The sequence below is a fragment of the Psittacula echo genome (assembly GCF_963264785.1).
Source record: "Psittacula echo genome assembly, chromosome: 1".
Lineage (NCBI taxonomy): Eukaryota > Metazoa > Chordata > Aves > Psittaciformes > Psittacidae > Psittacula > Psittacula echo.
The window spans coordinates 114,077,054-114,098,071 of record NC_137735.1 but is presented as its reverse complement, the minus strand read 5'-3'; the positions used below and the strand labels follow the sequence as shown (position 1 = coordinate 114,098,071).

Here is a 21,018-nt window from a genome sequence, read left to right as displayed (position 1 = left end):
CATGATGCTTAGCCACCTTTCTCTGCCATGTGATTAGCATAAAAATGATCATGAAGCAAGACATTGTGGCTTCTCTTTGCTCCCAAACTCTTCTTCTGAACTGAGGGTTCTAGGAGAAAATGTTGACATTGATGTTACATTAGTGTGATTATATACAGCCAGGCTCTATCTGGCATCCCAGAATGGAGGGCAGGAGGGCCACCTTGGCACCACTTTTAATAAAAGATAAACTAGTCAGCTAGCACCTGTTACCTAGTTCTATTTCCAGATTGCCTTGTTTTCAAGTGTTACCCATCCCAAACACAAGCAACACTTTTCTGCTTCCTGCCATTTAGTGCAGACGGTGGATGATCAGAGCTTGCCCCTGACAAGGAGAACCATGGATAAGCCTGACCAGAAAGCTGATAAATGCAGAAGACCTAAGCAAGCTTGATAATCCTGGAGAAATGTGTATGTCCATTGAAAGGCATTAGATCCTTGTTATAACACTGAGCAGGCTTGAAAACCAAGGTTTTAGGATTAAGCAGTCCAGGGGGAAGCAGTAACAACTGGCAAAGATGAAGGTCCATCCTTCTAGATGAAACCTTTCCCTTTCTTATACACTTGACTGAAAGCTAAGAGCAAAAGTAGTAATCTCACAAGGGAATCTCACATCCTTTTGCCTTAACTGGTAGGTTTCAAGCTCAGCAACACCAACCAGCCAGCATAAAGAGGCGGCCTTGATTTGGAGGATGGGATGACTTGTGTGGGACTTCCCATCAGTGGTTTTCTTACAAGGTGTATTCTTCATCTTACAGCATCTTGTTTGTTTCCTTTATAGAAAGCCCAGTTCAATTGGGATCCAGAGACTGTGGGACTCATTCATGGATCTTTCTTCTGGGGTTACATTGTGACACAAATTCCAGGAGGCTTTATCTCAAACAAATTGGCTGCTAACAGGTAAGGAAGCCATAATTAGAAGAATAAAGATTTACAGCCTGATGGCTGTTTTACACTGCTTAAATGTTGATTACCAAAATAGTGAATTAATGTGTTTCAGGAATACACATCTGAAACTGAGTGTTAAGTATTTCTGTCTACAACCAAAAATGGAAATAGATTTCTATTATGGGTCTATTGCTGATTCTCCCAATTTAGCTTGTTCATCTCAAATATTTATACATTTCTTCTCTAAACAATAGTGCTTTCTGAAGAGTGCTGGGAAAATCACACCTAATGCCTGTCAATTATTGTAGCATTTGCCTTTCAGAAGTTACCTTAGTGCTTTTCAGCTCAACATAGAATTTTCTAACAAAATTTGACCTTTCTCCTTGAAAAATTCCAAAGGGTGGGCACGTAGGAATTATAGAACTATTTATGGTCTGAAGACAGAAATCCATTCTCATGCACATAGATGTCCTTGCCATGGCTGGATACAGTATTGACTGTAATTAGGATTGCCTAGAACTTCTAATAGAGCCTTATGGTTTCTGTTTGATAACAGAAACATCTGAGCATCTATACATATTTCTTCTACGCTCATTGTGTTTGTGGGCTGATTTTTTTTTTTTTTTTGTTAATTTAACTGCTTTTGAAAGTGAGAGTAAGAAAAGGAGTGAATTTTGCCAAAGTTAACTTTGGTTTTGGGCTTTATGTCAAAAAAGTTTTCAGAATTGGAACATGGTCACAAGACAGAGGGAGATTGCCTAAAGACAGCTGTTTGTTAATGAGCTCATGGGATGTGCATGTTAAGGGCATTTGGGATCTTCAGATAAAAAGGTTGTTGGTAATCATTTCATTCTCTGCAAACAAGACATGACTTACGTACAAACACTTTCAGAATTGGAAAAGGTCTTTAAGACAAGTTATGTATTGTTTTGCCCCAAATAAAAATGCTTTGCTGTCTTCATTCTCCAAAGATCTATAGGAGTTACAAGACTGTCTGGACATTCTTTGTACCCATATGCCGTTATAAAAATTACTTTAGGACAGAGACATCCCATAGAATTGCCCAGAAGTTCAGGTCCAGCTCCCCTCTGTCTGTAACCAAAAGTTACTCAGAGCTCAATTTGCACTGCTGCTTCAATGCTACTAGCATCCTCAATTATTCCTTCCTCTTCCACACAAAAATGCCTAAGCAGAGTGGTTTTCCATCTGCCCAATAAGCCAAACAAATGAGCAAAGCTTAATTATTTCCTCAGCCTTTCTAGTCTTGCCAGCAGTTTTTGCAGCAGAAAGGCCCCAAAACACAGATGTACACACTGTTGGCTGAATAATTCAATATATTATTAGTTCGGCTTTTGATTCCTTTCTTTTCTTGCGAACAGTAAAATCAATCATGTTTACATTGTAACTCAGTGTATTCTGTCAGTGAACTAATTCCTTAAGTACATGTTGAGCTTCAGACTCAGTCTAATGCTGTACTACAAAATCACATAATGGATTTGACTATCATAACTGGGTTTAGGAGTAGAATTGTCTGAGGAACAACAATAACCCAAAAGCTGAGCTCAAAGAGTATTTCTGTTTGCAGTAATAGGATTCCCATGTCCGGCTAGCTCTGTGTTTTTCCTTCATTACTTGTTTACCCAACTGATTTCAGCTTGGGTAGATCCACCTGTGGTGTGAGTTTCTGTTTCAGAGGGGTTACTTGCTACCAAGACACGGGACAGGAAAACAGAAGGGGCCAGTCTGTGAACCCACCAGTCCTAGAAGGACAAATGCTTTCTTTCGTCCCAGCTGCACTCTGAAAATGTTGAGTACTATATGGTTCTGCACCAAAACCATCTAACATCACATAATTTGCTTTGTACACTCATCTAAATTTCTGTAGGTCTGCATTCCACCAAAAGAATTTCGTGAACCATTAAGTGACTCTATCACTTGCTGCTTATCTTCAAATATGCATCTAAATGTAATTTCATCATTGTTTGATGGTGACAAAGACACATGAAACGTAAAGCATGTCCTGATAATGGTTTTTAGTAATAGCACCCTGCTGGGCAGAGGATTCCATTGCTGAAGAAGGCTGTTTTGATAACAAAGTGGCAGCTGGCCAGAGATCACAGTTGTGAGAAAAATACACAAATGAATTGAAAAGAACTGGGATATTTTTAGTCATGATGGGGACCAACTTCTTTGGGATAAATGGTAGTGAACTTCTGGAAAGATGCTGCCTCTTTGTGGAAACATTATTCAATCTCTTTAAGAGTACCAGAAGGGTGACTGATTCTAACTCAGTACAAATGATGCATTTACAACGTAGGTATATTAAAAGTTGGCAGTAAATGAAGTAGCAGAGATTGGAAACAGTCTTCAGAGCTAGCTGTTTGGGTAACTAAACACATTCTTTTTCTTATGGCTTACTCTTTTGTGTGCTCATTAATTTACATAATTTGCTGTAGCTCCCTGCGACTGTCAATAGCTTTGCCATAAAAGACCTGATATTTCTATTGGCAAGGAAGCAAGGTGCAAAATTCTTTTCTTCACTGATCATAATAGAGAGCTAAGTAATACTTATTTCTTAGTGAAATGCTTACTTGGCTTTGAAAGCAGTCTCCTAAATGTCAAGATATGACCATAGGCTTTTTATTCTTGCTCAGATTTTCAGACTGCTTTCTATATAAATCCGTTCCTTTGTCACTTCTCTCCGCCAGTCTACTCAGCCTCTTTGCTTTTGTGTTCATTTGTTGAGTGCTTTCTTGTCATTCAGATTATGACTGTTGCTTTTGTCAATAGATGTAGCGAATTTAGATGAAATAGTGTTGAGCTTCAACTGGAGATTCTTCATGTTATAATACTACCATTAATCCTACTGTGAATAATCAACCAGATTCAAAAAAATGAAGTGATGTATATTTCCTGTGAATAAGTTTTCAAAAAGGGACTGAAACGTAAAGAATTGAAATCCTTACTAAAAAAAAATGGAAAAAAGAAGGAAAAAAATGGCAACAAAAGATTTTAAAAGTTTATAAATATTTTGAAGTGGAGCATGATAAACAGCTATGCATAGTAAGATCTATGTATGTCTTTGGCAGAAAAATCAAAAGGAAAAGAAGTACTGCTGTTGTCCAGATCATATGATTTCTGATCAAGTATTTGTCTAATACCAGTCATATATCAGGATGAAGCTTAATGTGTCTTTCTGAAACGCCACAGACATAACTTGACAATTCAAAGCTTGTTAAACGTCACTGAATTTGAGTAGTTTGGAAAAGAAACATGAATTATGGCCCACAAAGAGCAGCATGCTGCTAGCTAAGGTCAGCGTAGCTAGGAGTTGAGGGCCGTGAACAAAACAGGCTGCTTTATTCCCAGGGTGTCACCTTGAATCTTGGAGCAAGACAGGGCAGCTTTGGGCTGACCTCACACATCCCAAGTGCTGTGGTCCCTAGGGCCACCAACTGGGGAAACTTTCTATATGAGAATGAAAGATCTTTCACATAAAGGCAGTCCACAGGGAGCCAGAAATGGTTGCTTTGAATTGCAGACAACACGAAGAAGACAGTAAACTACTGAGGATTAATAGTAATCCATTCAATTTAAATGGTGCTTGGCAGTTGTGGAGAACTACTGCTAGTTCTGATATTTTTCAGTGCTGTTACAGGTTCTTAGAGGGGATCCTCATGTTTATCAGTTTCCACAGATGCTGGAGTAATGAACTTTTGATATTCAGAGAGTGTATGACACAGCTCTTGAACTCCGTTTTTTCAACAGAACAAAAACCTGAGGCTTCAGTCAGCCAGATGTGAAGATGTATGAAATCTAATAAATCAAGCACAGCTCATTCCTACTAATCATAGAAATTTCAATGATTGTTCCAGCTGGTTGTTCCTAGTCTCTTTCTTGGTTTCTAGGAGTGTTTTTCATGGTGCAGAAGCCTCAGTTTTCAAATGAGGTCCTAGATGCCCTTTTACGAGCTAGGCACCCAGGAATGCCTTTCACTTGCATTGCCACCTCAGTGCCTGGCAAACCTGCAGCCCATGTCATATTGAAATGACTGCCCTTTAGCCCAGCTGTTTTTCATGTCTAGTGCCACTGTTGTTTATTATTGACACAGGGTGATAAATGTGCACCACTCTTCAGTTAAACATAAGAAATCCCATATCCATGCTGGGAAAAGCTCCCACAGACTTCAGAGAGTGAGGCAGACACAGCTTCAAGTGCTATCTCAGGGCCTCTAAATGGTTTGGGCTTTCAGGGCTGCTGCTTTGATCCATTACCACTATACAGGTTTCTGCTGACTGCTTCTCTGGGTGTTAACACTTCTGGGTGTTAACGTTTGGGAGGCTACAGCTGATTTCCCAAGGGCACTGGGCTCCAAGCGCATTTAGAGCCTTGACTGACTTGTGCCTAGCTGCAGCAAGTACCCTTGCCAAGCAGGGTAATAAAATGTTTAAATCATGTTTTTCACTGAAGTTGTATTGTTGAAATGCCCCTTCTATGTCATAGTCACAAAGGACGCTTGTAGCTGTTATTTAGAAGAGTGATGTTGGAAAGTATTTGATCTTCACCAGCCCTATTATACATTCTAGCAGCAGCAAATGGAGCTAACCCATACACTCCCATGTTCAGAGAGGCACTGAAACTGGACTTTACCTGATTTAAACCTTATTTATATAACTGGATTTAAGTACTTTCTAGACTAGGAATGCTTCTGTCAGGTTAGGACTCACATAAACAGCTTAGCCTCCAGTACCAACACCTGCATCTATTCCTCTGATACAAATTAAAATACAGCAACTTTATTTCAGTATGTATAAAACTTCTGTTCCATTCAGAGATGAAAATGTATTGATCGTATGGGGATTTATCCCCTTTTGCCAATAAGGGGACTTTACAAGTATTTGGATTGATGAGATGGAAGTAGGTGAGATTGTCTTTGAGACTGTACTTGAGAATAGAGTTACTTCTGAAAAGAGGGCAGTAATTATATTCCCTTTCATGTTACTTTTTTCCTTAGGGTATTTGGAGCAGCAATCTTCCTAACATCTACACTGAACATGTTCATCCCTTCTGCAGCGAGAGTGCATTATGGCTGTGTGATGTTTGTAAGGATTCTGCAAGGTCTAGTGGAGGTAGGAGCAGTCACCGTTTTGGTCTTTTCATACATCATATGCTTTTGGGGAATTGGCTCTAAAAGTTGTAGTCTTTTGATCAGGTTTTGCTTTTTCTATAGTTTTATTTGTTACACAGTTTTAGATGAAAATTTTTTAATCATACTGATTTACAAGTTGACTTAAAAGGAAATAAAAAGGTTAGGTTCCCACTGCTGCAGTTTGAGCTATTTTAGTTTATTTGTGCCTGCCACTGCATGTGCTAAACAGCATTTTTACCTCAGAGCACATTACTGTTTAAGTGATTAGCCAAATTAGTTTGACATCTTCATACCCAAACAATAGAGCTCTTCCAGGCTTACCTAACCCTTCCTACATCATTCCATGGTGACAAACAGCCAGGCAGGTTGGACAGTATCAGCTTGAATTAGGAATGCAGTGAAAGTAAATCATATGATGTGTGAAATGTCTGCCAGGGCGTCACCTACCCAGCCTGCCATGGGATGTGGAGTAAGTGGGCTCCTCCACTGGAGAGAAGCAGGTTGGCCACCACATCATTCTGTGGTAAGTTGATAGGCTCGTATGCTTTGTGTCAGTGCATGTTCTTATTAGACATGTTTTATTCATTTTGTTATTTAAAAGAGAAATGCAAAGCCTCTGCCCTTTGTTGCATTTGGCTTGTACTCTGAGGCCAGGAACCTGAGAGTCTTTTTGCTTAATATGTCCTCATTTTATCATTTAAAGCCAACCATCAGAATGACTCTCGTAACAAACTAAAATGGGGGCAGAGGTGTCACATGAGAGAAATTACACTTTTTTTGTGTTGTTTTTTTTTTTTTTTTTCTATTTTCTCCATCCTCAGGTATCCAATTTATTGTACATATTGAATTGGCCCTCCTAAACAAGCACACATTATAAAAAATACCTTAAAAGGGCTTGAGTATGGTAGCCTGGGTGCTCAATATACTGCAGTGGAAGTGATGTAACTTCTTACCATTAGCTGTTCTGCTTCACTCTGTTTTGAATTATGATCAGGCTTGTAATTTGCTCTTTTCTGGGTCCCTTTCCAACACTGACAGCTGGCCTTCTGGAAGACGGCTTGTGGGAAATTTCAGAAGACTCTGGGGAGAGGAACACAGTGGAAATATAGGAGAAATCCAACTCTCTCATTCCCTTTGGCACGTTTCTAGCCTCTGGCAAGAGCTTAAAACTTTTCATGAAGCAGGGAGCAGGAAAAATACTGAGGTTTTATGCCTTGCTCCTCAAGGAAATACCATCTTCTTGCTTCCAGCCACACTAATGAAAAGGAAGGAAAAAAAAAACCCAACAAAAAAAAAAAACAAAAAAAGGTTTTCTACTTTTAATTCCATCCTCCAGGTAGCAGATTTTGCCACAGGTCACTCTATAATTCCAGGGGAAAAATGCTAGTATTTACTTACCAGCTCCAGGCTGGATTTGGGTAGATGGCTAAATATAACCAAGGTAAAGCATAATTCAAATGTTCTCCCTCTGTTTTTTTACTCTAGAAAGTCCAGATATGTAGCTTACAGGGTAGGAATTTCAAGTTGGGAGTGAAGGGAAAGGCACCGTTCATTACTTCAGTCTGTCATTTCCCATCCTCTAAGACACCCTCATCATCCATATTGGGATTGCCCTTTCCCTTGTAGCTGGGAAATTGGAACCGTGACTGGATGTCTAATAGTGCTGAAGGAAAATCAGAAATAGCAGGACTTTGAAGAGCAAGCAGTGTGGAAAGGTGGAAGAGAAAACAATGAGAATAAATACAGGTGGTAAGGTAAAGCCAGCTGAAGGTGAATGCCTGTAAGAGAAAATATTCAATAGAAATTTAAGTCACAGGAAAATATATTCTGTCCATATGAAATTAAACTAAAAGGCTAGGGAAAATAACAGCACCGAAATACAAGTGGAAGATAAAAACAAGAGGAAAAAAGCCCCACCAGGTTTGCATATTATGGGAATTTGATTTGTACTACAGATGATTCCAGGATTTACTGATTATTTAGGTGTTTCCATTTTCAGAACAAACCAAAGGAGAAGCCTGTCCACCCTCCATGCTCTCTCCTTGAAATCTTGGCACCTGGTAGAGAAAGATTCTGCAGCACAGCACCCATTTTAGTGGCTACAGACGACCAGTGCTTGCACTTGAAAGGTGAACAGGAGCAAGGGAAAAATTAGCAAACTCCATGATAACCAGGTTCCTGGTTTCTCTGACTATATTCTGGCCTGGGGCTTTGCTATTCCTGTAGCAAAAACGAGTTCCACAAAGACACAAAGGAGAAGGGTCACTGTGAACCATTGCAAAGAAGTATTTGCTAAAGTGTGTTGACAAATGTTCATTATTAAAGTATGTAATACTCTCCAAAACACAAGTATCTCATTTCCTAGAATAATTTAAAACAAAACTTCTCACATGTGAAACCATTGGCACCATCTTACACTGAAACCAAATATCCAGATTGCATGAATTCTCCCTAGGGTCTTCATGGAAATTCCTTTCCAAGCACTTAAGTACTCATCTCTTTCTACAAGTCACTCAGAAATATATTTCACCAGTATTATATATTTCCCAATCAAAAACTTCTACTTAGGCCACTTTTTTATCCTTTTTTTCCCTTGTCAACTTTTGCCTATTTATTCCAGCTGCTCATTCCTCCTACTGATATGAACTGAACATGGTTAAGCAAAGCAGACTCAGGGTTGGTCTGGACACCCCCTCTGCTACCAGCATTTGTGGGGTCATGGTGCTAGAGCCATGAGAAGAGCCTTCCAGCCTATCTGCGACCATCAGGATTTTTGGATACCAAGGCGGCTTCTGAAACTTGGACCATTAGGTTCTCCAGAGCTCACCTCATGTGCCACGGGGATAGATGGGATTCCCCACTTAATTGCATACATGCAGCTTATGCCGGCAAAATGGTTTGCCATCAGTCTTGGACTTTCAAATCCCACTTACCTACAGGGCACAGCCCTTCTAACTGCAAAATGAGACTGGTGATCCCACACCACTGAAGGCCAGTCCTTCCCACCACCCCAAGCAAAATTGTAGACCTTCCATCTCATTCCCCATGTTCACAAGAAATCATGATGGTTCCAGCCAGATGTGTCCCTCCAGTTCTTCCCCATGAGAACCTGTCTGGATCATCTGCATTGGAAGATGGGTGCGCCTATCACAGCTGACATCGTATTAATCCTTTTTCTCCTCAGGGTCTTACGCAGGTGCGGTGGTTGCCATGCCGCTGGCAGGTGTGCTGGTACAGTACATAGGATGGTCATCAGTCTTTTACATATATGGTGAGTTACTTAACATGAAGGTTCTCTGCGACTAGACTGGTACTGCCAGCCATTTTGTTAAATCTGTAGAACAAGTATGGATCAAAGTTGTTTTGGTGAAAGAGGTTACAAATGGGCATTCCAACTTAATCCCTACTTATTGCGGCTTTTGAGAACTTTATTTTGTAATCATCTGCTATAAAATGTTTTAATATGATAATGACCAAGCTAAAGCCCCTGGTCACCCAGTGACAGGGTTGGATGCAGTTGCAAAGGTTGCTCTGCAACACAAACACTTATGTGACATGTGTCCTAGACTGCACACTAGCAGCGAGTGCTACAGCATACACTGCTGATGGGGAGCCAAATGCCTCTAAAACCTTTTGCCCTGAGAAATCTGTCCCTTGCTGCCCACCCTCAGTAAAGGAGTGCCACCTTTACAAAGTGGTCCCATCTCATGGGTGCAGTCTCATGACTTATCTGCGGTGCCTCGTGCTTCCACTCACAGTATGTGGCACAGCTGGCTCAAACCCAGCCTTGCACATCAGCAACCCAGTTAAGATGGGTTTTCTCTGTTTTCTCTGAAGACACAGGACACACCAAAGGTTTGCCATTACAACCTGACTGTGAGGTCCTTTTACACACATTGCGACCATGTTATGACTGCTCTGCTTTCTTCCTTCCTTAGGTCTCACATAGAGCTTTCCTTCTGCATTTTCTCTGCTCCATGCATATCATGTAGTACAAGTGGCAAAATGCTCAAATGCTTTGTAAAGAGTCACACAATATACAGAGTTGGTTACCATATTTTCTTACTTTCCCAGGCATAATTTTTATGCAGATTTGGTTTAACTGACTCTTGGAAGCAAAGTTTGAGGCCTGCAGATACTTGAAGGTGGCTTTATTGGCTTTTAAAAACCAAACTTTGCTTTTTCTGCCTCTGCAGGTATGTTTGGGATTGTTTGGTACATATTCTGGCTGCTTCATGCGTATGAGAGCCCTGCTGCACATCCAACAATATCCAGTGAAGAAAGGATATATATCGAAACAAGTATTGGAGAAGGAGCCAGCCCAGCTAGTGCAAGTGTAAGTAAAAAGGGCATTTCTGGTTGTAGTTTGTGAGCACTTCATACAAGATCAGATATGATGGGACATATACTATTAGCTGCATAAGAGCAGCATAACTATTTTCTGTTGATGTTTAGGGGCTTTTTCCTTTACGAAAATCAAAAATCAGGGTCATGCAGCTGGACAGGAGGAGCTCAGCAACAGGCAAAACACACAGTGCTGTTTCAACTCTTGGCATATAGGGCCTCCCCAATCTAGGGAAGGGAGTGGGGAGAGAAGGGGGGCCCACACACTCTGGTCTCCTGCTCTTGAGTAATTACTATGCATGTCTGAAATAATATTAATGGGAATAGCTAAATAAGAAACTGGTTGCAGATGTTAAATTATCCAGCTGTCTTTTGAGCTCTTTTAAGGATGATTGCAATTCTGAAAGCTTAAGGACAGGGTTTCTACCCTGTTAACTCTCACAGCAGCTCAACTCCTTGTTTTAAGACTTCTCATCTTCTCTCTAAGAGGATCCTGAAAGATCCTGGAAACTTAAAGCTAAAACTTATTTTCCCATCAAACTCCTCTCTATTTTTTTAGGTAACTTATTTTTGCTAGTGATGAAAACCAAAGCTGCTTCTTCATAAACTGTTTCTTCTCAGCTTTTATTCTTAAACATTCTGGAACAAAATATCTCCAAACTCTTTTCTCTACATATTTTGGGTAATAGCCTTGCTGAGAGTGTAAAATACCACACTTTCCTTTTGGATGCTCCTCAAATTTGGCTGAAGTCACTCAGGTCTTGGCTGGAGACACACATACTTGTTCCAGGTCATGGTTTTCCCTTGTTGTACAGTGGGTTTACTGCAGAGGACACCATCATGCATTCACACATGACTGCAGGCATACAGTTGCCCATAGAACATAACGGCTGTTTTATTAAAAAAGGACAATGTCAATGTACATTGACATAGTTACATATTTCAGCTTCTGATTTGAATTCTAAGTGAATAGGGCTCTGAGGTGTTTTTTGTTCCTGTTGTATTGAAGCATAAATAGAAACTGGAAATGCCAAAAGCCAGTTACATAAATTTGATCATCCACCACAGACTATTTTTGCTGCATGAATTGAATTAGGTTGAAGCAGGTAGCTGCTTGTTGCTGTGCTACCGCATGTTTCTTGACTTGGATAACCCTTTTTTCTCAATCATTTCAGTGGAATGTCTCGAACTGCATCATGTCTAAAAATGGGAAAGGCACAAGGTTTCCTTTACTTTTATTTGAATCTGTTATTGATCCTGTTATCCCAATAGCATGATTCAGGAAGACTTTTTGTAATTTCAGTAATCAGGGCAACAGTAGTATGGTGGTCATCTTAAAAATCCTAACTATTCTAAGAAAGATTCTCAACCTGTTTTTCTGCCGCTAATATTTTACTTGCATTGTAAGTGATTTGCAATGTAAATTGGATGCAATGTACTGGATATTCTGGATACTAAAAGATACTGGTTCTTTATTCTGCCTCTGCCTACTCAATTTTGTTTTTTTTTTTTTCCCCTAGAAATTTAGTACTCCATGGAAGAGATTTTTCACTTCAATGCCAGTTTATGCAATCGTTGTGGCGAACTTTTGCAGAAGCTGGACCTTCTATTTGCTCCTTATAAGTCAGCCTGCTTACTTTGAAGAAGTCTTTGGATTTGCAATAAGCAAGGTAAATGTCTGAGATGGATCAGTGACCTTCAGACCTCACCCTAGGAGATGCAGAGTGCTTGAGGAACTTCTGATCCCCCTGGAATCATTACAGTAGATTATTCCCAGTAGTTGGGATGACATACTTCCGGTGATCTGATAGAAATAAAAGCTTGCCAACATCAAATTGTTAGAAAAATGAAAGAATTGAGAAGTTGTTTGGGGAAAGAGTTGATTAAAACTGCCACATATACTGAAAACCGCAAAGTAAGCAAATAGAAATGCACATTTTGTTTACTGATGGACATTCAGCATTGCATGTCAGCTAATTTTTATCCTCTTTTTTTTTTTCTCATTACTTTTCCTTGACAAATTTTGAATAGATTTGTATTTCCTGCCTCTGCCACTTCATTAAAGTAAGCATTGTTAGCCTCCCTCTTTAGAACATAAATGATTGTTCCAGAAAAGCTTTCCTAACATTCCTTTCAATAATCTACTTGCTACTTTGTAAGTAATTTTCAAACAAGTGTAATACTGTAAACCAATAACAAACAACATTACCACCTGTGTGGTCTGGGAGCCTGTGCACCTGTGCACCGGTTCTGTAATGCTGGTGCTGTAGCAATGACACTGAATGGCCAAGCACAGCATGGAGATGAAGAACAGGGATATTGGGACAAATTAGGTTTGTTTATTCTGAATCACCTTTCATTAATGCTAGAGTTTCACCTCTGTGTAACTCAGTAATTAAAAACTAATGTAAAACTGACTGTCAATGTAAGTAGGCTGCACATCCTTGAAAATGAACTCAAACTTCTCACTAAACTGCTACTTCAAAGAAAAGCTTCCAGAGGATGATGTGCTGATCACTAAAACTCCGCAAAATAGTATTTTCACATATCTGGGATAATTACCAGAGCTAACAGAGAAAGTAATAACCTATTGGCAGAAAATAATCCAAGAGAAGGTCATGATTGGCCAACTTGGTAAACTTCTATGATGATGTGGCTGGCCTGGCAGAGAAAGAGAGAATAGTGTATATTGTAAGGCGTTTGATGCTGTCTTCCATAAGATCCTCATAGACAAAGCTGTTGATGTATGGGATGTTTGAGCAGACAGTGCGGATTGAAAACCGAACAGCTGGGCCCTGAGGGTGGTGATCAATAACACAAAGTCTTGTTGGAGGCGACTAACTACTGGTGTATGTACCCCAGAGGCCATACTGGGTCTGATCCTTTTTGTTTGACATAGAATCATAGAATCATAGAATCATAGAATAGTTACGGTTGGAAAGGACCTTGAGATCATCTAGTTCCAACCCCCCTACCATGGACAGGGACACCCCACGCTAAACCATATCACCCAAGGCCTCATCCAACCTGGCCTTGAACACCGCCACGGATGGAGCATTCACAACCTCCCTGGGCAACCCATTCCAGTGCCTCACCACCCTCTCAGTAAAGAACTTCTTCCTTATATCCAATCTAAACTTCCCCTGTTTAAGTTTGAATCCATTACCCCTTGTCCTGTCACTACAGTCCCTGATGAAGAGTCCCTCCCCAGCATCCTTGTAGGCCCCCTTCAGATAGTGGAAGGCTGCTATGAGGTCTCCACGCAGCCTTCTCTTCTCCAGGCTGAACAGCCCCAACTTTCTCAGCCTGTCTCTATCTTCATTAATGATCCGGATGATGGGGAGGAGTGAACCCTCAGCAAGTTTGCAGATGACACAAAACACTTTTTTACTGTGTGGGTAACCAGGCACTGGCAGATTGCCCAGAGGAAACTGTAGAATCTCCATCCTTGGAGACATTCAGAAGGTATCTGGACACTGTCCTGGGCAGCCTGCTGTAGGCGATCCTGCTTGAGCAGGAGGGTTGAAGAAGATGACCTCTTGAGGCTCCTCCTAAGCTCAACTATCCTGTGATCCTGTGAAAATTAAAAGATAAGCATCAATCTGTCAGCTTTAATCCCGCAAAATTAAAAATATATGCATGACTTTAAATATATGCTTAGTTAATAATTTGTGAAATTCTATTATAATGTCAAGTTTTATTCTTATGTTTTTCAGTCCATATATAATGTGCAGGTTCTTCCTTTGCACAGTGGCAGGTAACAGGAATAAACTTGCTATTCAGAAAGGAGCTCCTTAAGAACATGAATAAAAGTATATATAAAAGCAAATGAAAACCAAGATAAAGCACTCCGTTATCAGGACACATAAGACAAGGCTTTGTGATGTCTACAATAGAAGTTAATATTAACAGTCTTCTAAGCAACTTTTTAGTGTAATCATGTAAGAGCAGGGATATTGCATGATATTTCTAAGGTGATATTGTCACTTGTGCTCTGGCTTCTCCCTCTGTCTCCTAAGGAGTATTCCTTCCATCACCTAGATTTGGGAATCTATTCTAACCAGCTAAATTAGAGCAGGTTTTCTGTGCTCATTTGCCTGTCATTGGAGAGACGGAATACTCCATCAGAGCATCAGTTCAGCTCAGGAAGGAACACCACCTTACCCCCCAAAAAATAAAGGAAGGTGCCCAAGCATTTTCCACTTCACTGGTGCTCTAGGCACTGGGCAGCCAAGTGATGCTCTGCACAGATCCAGCATTTTGACAGGGTCAAGCTGCTGACCACCCCTTTTGGGCAGGGCAATGTGTGAACCCAGCAGTGAACAAACAACCCTATTTCTGACCTTGTCTGTCAGCGATAGTAACTGGGCAGCATATGGCACCATGAAGAGGATCCCGCAGGCTTCATATCCCAGCATCTTCCTGAGACCCACCTCACAAGACCCAGTAGGGATGGTGGACTAGGGCTTGTGAGGTTGGTAGCTTTTGGCCATGCCATGGCTTACATAGTGCCATTACTGGAAAGGCCTAGGATAAAAGCTTCTATGACCTGCATGAGAGTATGCTGGAGTCTCTCAAGCTTCTAGAAATCCCTAAAGATGGGACAATGACAGCTTAAGGTCACCCACGTCTTGGTTGTAGATCCTGTTTGACCTGTCTGCAATCTTTGTACAGAAGGAACCAGGATAAAAAACTGTCTGATGGGGGAAAAAAAGAAGAGGTGAAGAATGGGAATGGTTCCTGTTCTCTTCCCTCTAAATCCTGAAGGAGGATATGAGCACTTATTTATCTAATTGCAGGTTGGCCTTTTGTCGGCAGTTCCTCACATGGTTATGACAATCATTGTACCCATTGGAGGGCAGCTAGCTGACTTCTTACGCAGCAGGAAGATTTTAACCACTACCACTGTAAGGAAGGTCATGAATTGTGGAGGTACTGTTGGATTCTGAAAATATAATATTTCACTGGTGTGCTGCAGTTGATACAAATAACATAGTTTTGTCCATGTTTAATTGTAACAAGAGACGGATTACTCTAGATTACATTTGAGGCTGGTTAATCTGAAGCATTCAACGGAGAATTGATATTAGATATCCTCATGGTATAAACCCTTACCCATATAAGCATGCTTTTAAACAGGGAGGAGGCAAGAAGACTGGTTAATAATTAAAAGGACATTAGGGACTGGCTCAGAAGAATAGTATGATGAAATAGGCCTCATCTTGCAAACTCATGCAGACAAAGTTAACCCTGAACCATGGTGCTAGAGAGATCCTTTCCTAGTGGATACAGTCTTGAAATAACTGGCCATGTTTCCAAGTGCTACTTCCAGCAGAACCCACTGACAAGTTTAGGCTGTTAGGAGTGGATAAAAAAGAATAAGGCAAGGGATGGACAGACTAATTTTTACTCAGCACAAAATAATTCATTTCCAGTTCAGTCACTGAACTGAAAAATCAATGACATCTACATACAGGGAAGATACTACATTAAGAAAAAAAATCAATCCAGATAGTCTGTGGAGTCCTTCTCCACTACCGCTTCCTGGCTTACAGTATTTATGGATGGCACAGGCTGCCTGAAATACAGATGCCTGCCGTCAGAGATGCCATGCAGCTTGCCTAGGCATCTTCATAAAGGATTCTCAAATTCAGTGTATTTTCAGAGTGCATTTTCGGTGTCATTAAAAAAGAGAAAAAGAAAAAAAAAAAGGAAAAACCTACCAAAACTAAAACCAAAAAAGCCCCAGAAGGACTGTAAATTTATATATTAGGAAATGTTAATTTGCAGTAATGGCGGAGACTGGAAATTCCCTGTAGTGCTCAGGGACGTCCTATTGTGTTGATGGCATGCCTCTATATGAAATGCTCTTCTGTTCTATTTACCAAGAAAACCTCACATTGCTACAACCATGGGAAATTGAAGGCAAGTATTCTTCTCCTTTCCCTGTCATGTTGGTGTGTTTGTGAATTTTTCAGAGCTTTTCACAGAGTCATTTTCTTGTTGTTTCCCTGTCCTGCTCAATGAGTTAACTGTACCAATGGCTTGGGTCTTTTACACAGCAGTGGGGAGAAAAAAGTATATTCTCAGACAATGAATATTCATCTTTTTTTTTGTGCAAATCCACACAGCTTCCAAGTATGTTCAAGAATAGCTGTAAAATAAAAAATACTTTTGTCTCATTTCACTTCGTTATTCTGGCTAGACCTTATTAGTACCTCCATGACCAGTAGTAATTGAAATTGAATTCATTCCCACGTGTTTCATTTGAAGGCTTTGGGATGGAAGCAACCTTGCTTTTGGTGGTTGGTTATTCTCATACGAAAGGTGTGGCTATTTCCTTTCTGGTGTTAGCAGTGGGCTTCAGTGGATTTGCAATATCAGGTAAGTGTTTATCTTCTTCTTGGTTTTACTATTAGTGATAAAAGTGATGTTGTTATCCTCACTGTTGTTATTGTCATAATTTCCATTATTCTGTTTGCTCTTAATGTAGCTCTTTATGAGGTATTCCTTATTTCTTTCCATATCAGAAATAATTTACTTCAGTATCTATGAAACATATTGCACATAGGACATGAAGTGTTGAGAGAAGCTGTGCTTTATTGATTCCAGTTTACATCAGCTTTGTGCTACTATTTTTTAATATATTTTTACAGTGTCAGCCACTTTTTCTTCTTGCATAAACAATATCCCTAAAAGAAGAAAGAAAGAGACTTACTCTGAAATTAATAGTAGCTCAAAGGCTATCAGTTGCAGCCCGGTTCCCAGCCCTAGCTTCCAGTTTCTGCTTTTTAGGTCAGTCCTTTCTCTGTTGTGTCCTATAACCAGCCTTTCACCAAAACAGCTGGTTTTAACACTTTCATGGGTCTCACCAGTTCAGAATGACTTTTGTAGCGCCAACAGTACCACCATTATTATAAACCCCTGTTTTGTTATGAAGATGGAAGGCCATCAGCTAGCATACTGCCAAGAATATGAATCTATTGAACAGAACTGACCAGCAACATAACTGCTGGTCTTCAGTTGTTTCAGGGTATCCATACAGGCAGTAGTTTTGCTACTCAGTTGTGAGATGCTTGCATGGCAGGCCATTTCTATGAATCAATTTTTATTGCAGGATTTTCCCAGCAGTCAACTTTTTACTGTATTCAATCGCATGTACTTGGAATTCATCATCCATAGCTCATATGACTAATTTTCATTACCTAAAGCATGATAATTAACTGAGCTGATTTTTCCTCTTTTTTGTCTATTTCTTAATAAAATATATACTCAGAAGATGCACTACAATAACAGTAATTATTTTTCATACTAGTCTATAGTCTGTTTTTTTTATCATGTTGTTAAACTGCTATTTCAAATATTGGAAAACATGTATTAAGCACCACTACTACCTAAATAAAAAGTTATCAGACATTTGACTAACATGAGGCCTCCATTCCTTAATTAAAAATATTTCCTGAGTGCATTAAGAAAATGAGAAGCACAGCTACTTTAAATGAGTCCAAAACAAACTACATGATCCCCAAAGGTGGGCGAAAAGGGGGTTTTGAAAAGGAATAAAGAGTTGCAACGTATTCTTAACACCAAGAAAATACTACCCTTCTTTCTGATACATGTAGTAGGGGATTTCCTACCTTTTCAGGCTTCTTCAGCCAGAATGGCTGTAGGAAGCCCTGTTGGCCAGATGGCACAATTCTATGTAGTTGACCATTGTCTCTCATTTGCTGTAGGATTCAATGTGAATCACCTGGACATTGCACCACGTTATGCCAGCATTCTGATGGGAATTTCCAACGGTGTGGGGACACTGTCGGGAATGGTGTGCCCGCTCATTGTTGGTGCAATGACAAAACATAAGGTAATATTTCTCCATGTTTTCTAGGAAAAGGTTTAGGTAATACGGCAACAGTTAAGGTATTTCAAAGTTTCCTGGGAAGTCCATTTCATCATCAATCTCTGCAGCTATTTTCTGTTGTCATAACCATTCACTTTTATAATATAGTAGTGGCATGATTCTCAGCTATCATAAACAAATTATTTGCATGGGGAGATATTATTTAATACTGCCTGCAGCTGAGTCTCTGCAATATCTCCATACTACTGCTTATAGGACTTGGGAAACAATTCTACATTGCATCCGTGGTGGGATTCCTAAGCAACCACTGATCTACAATAAGATTATCTTAGTTGTTAGAGAAATCCTTGCATTTTCAATTCCAGGAGTATTTCACATTTGAGAGAGAAACTTCAGTGTCAGAAAAAAAGAAAAAAAAATGAAGTTTTATTTAATTAGCCATTATTATATGAAAAAAAAATAAAATCTTCACAATGACTCTCATAAATTGTGCTATCTGTAACATCAGGACTCAAACAGTGGTCATTGTTCAGCATGTGCTAATTCGTGGTCTAATTCAGAGAATAATTTTCTTTTTTTACTGCAAACTTATTGAGACCTGAACCATTCTTTCAGACTCGTGAAGAATGGCAAAACGTCTTTCTGATCGCAGCCCTGGTGCATTACAGTGGAGTGATATTCTACGCTATCTTTGCTTCTGGGGAGAAGCAGGAATGGGCTGACCCTGAAAACCTCAATGAAGAGAAATGTGGCATAATTGATCAAGATGAACTGGCTGAAGAAACAGAAATGAGCAATGAAACTTTTGTAAGTCCAAAGAAAATGTATGGTGCTACCAGTCAAAACAGTGAAGTACAGAGAAGAGAATGGAGAAGGCAAAAGCAAGTGACTCAAGACATGGAAGAACAGAGTTCTTACTATTATGAAAATGGCAATTTTCAAGATTTGTCATAATTCTTGAAATTGTAAGGTTTGTATAGCAGCTACTCCCATCTCCCCTTCTGCCCAGCTGCCCCAAATCATCAGGTATCCATATTTATTGTCTTATTAAATTGTGCAACATCTGGCCATGTGACTAGATACAAGAGGTGGTAGTTCTCTTCTAATAATATGGAAGAGGGATAACAGCAATGGGACTGGGAGAAGTGATACCAAATCCTCACTCAGCCATTGCATACCCCTGGGATGAGATTCCATGCCTGTTAGGAGATGACCTGTCCTGCCAGGGCTCCTACCTGGTACAAGCTGTAGGATTGACTGTAGGACTGACTGTAGGAGCAAGGAATGCCCCCATCATCTGAACAGAGAAAGGACAAGGTCGTACCAGATGTGGATCCACTTTGGATCCACAGTGATCCGTGTAATTACTGGGGCCCAAGTCATGTTATGGTCTGCTCTGAGTGGCCCTTCTTTGCCTTTTTAGGATTCCTGCAGGTTGGCATTTGAGCTGCTTATTCCATGCCAAACTACAAACTGTTAAAAGATTAGGGTGGAGTGAAAAGCAGATTTATGAAAGCAGGCTGTGATTAGTTACTAAGGATCACTTAACAACAGGATGAGGAACAAGTAGCGGAGATGGCACAGCATTGCTTCAGCAGTTCCTTCATATCGGTTGGCAGCCTGCTTTATATGCATAGCCCACACAGCATGGATAAGGCAATAAAATGGATACTTTTGAGATTTGTCCCCCTTCAAAGATTTTGTGCTGGCATGAAATAATTCTGAATATAAAGTCATCGTTAGTGATGCAATATTATTAATCCTTATAAAAGGAGATCTTAGTCCTGTTTGGATTAGGTTTCTCACTCAATTCATTATGGTCAAGTAATTAAAATATATTTTTCTAGTATTGTACTGATAGTTTCTGGCCTCAACCCCAGCAGTTCTCATTTAGGTGAATGACCTTAATCACATGAGTAGTCTTTAGTTCTGGATCTGTTACTTTTCAATGCCTCAGTCTTGGCTGTTGCTGTAAATGAAGTATGGTATCATTTGAGAGTTAACAGAGTACCTGTGTCTAAAAGCAATTTTCTTTTAGACACAGGAATATTGGTACATATATTGATATATGTTTGACAGTATAAAGTGGCTTTTCTACCATTTTTAGAATCAACCAGTGGAGCATGCTGTATCGTCTCAGATAGTTGCAACTCAGAGACTCATTGTGGCATTAACACTCTTTTCAGAATGGAAAATTTCAGTAAGCTGTGATTTAATTTGTCTTTTATTATGATTACTGCCTCATTAAATTCAAGTGAAAGCTATCCTGTGTAGCGTACAACGTGCTTTGTGATGTTTCGGTATTATTGTTCTGATGTACCATATATAGCCACTGTGATGCTCACGAGATTTGAATGTTTCTAACATGCATTTTGCCATTTTGTTGAAGTGCAATTGAATACCATGAGTGGAATTACACTTGTATATTCATTTGAATCCATGGGTGATTTATCTTTCCTACAAATATAACTAAAAAGGAAGACCGGGAAGTTAGCTGATTCTCTTTTTCCTTTTCTACCCAGAAAAATCCAATCTGCAACTATGTATGGATAAGAAGTGAGGTAAATGGATGCATGCCTAATTTTACTACAGTGAAAACTTTTTAATTGGTATCAGCAGATAATTTAATGATAGGGGTATTGTGGGGTATTGTTATGGTACAGCTCCATCCTACCTTGACACAATGTAGTTTATTAATAAAATGCTCAAAAAAAAATATAATCTTATTGTTTTATTTTGT

General features: G+C 39.8%; 1 protein-coding gene across 1 annotated transcript in view; it reads left to right on the top strand.

The window, feature by feature from the left end:
- The window catches only part of SLC17A8 (solute carrier family 17 member 8), a gene marked incomplete at both ends in the record, with an annotated part of 28,298 nt that extends 9,066 nt beyond the window's left edge, over window positions 1–19,232 (top strand). Inside the window, 10 exons of the mRNA XM_080634339.1 lie at window positions 821–939; window positions 5,942–6,056; window positions 6,512–6,599; window positions 9,261–9,347; window positions 10,273–10,412; window positions 11,941–12,090; window positions 15,220–15,352; window positions 16,694–16,804; window positions 18,154–18,281; window positions 18,894–19,232. Of these exons, the coding sequence (XP_080490465.1) occupies window positions 821–939; window positions 5,942–6,056; window positions 6,512–6,599; window positions 9,261–9,347; window positions 10,273–10,412; window positions 11,941–12,090; window positions 15,220–15,352; window positions 16,694–16,804; window positions 18,154–18,281; window positions 18,894–19,232 (1,410 nt within the window). The remainder of the gene's footprint in view (window positions 1–820; window positions 940–5,941; window positions 6,057–6,511; window positions 6,600–9,260; window positions 9,348–10,272; window positions 10,413–11,940; window positions 12,091–15,219; window positions 15,353–16,693; window positions 16,805–18,153; window positions 18,282–18,893) is intronic.
- Window positions 19,233–21,018: the final 1,786 nt, after the last annotated feature.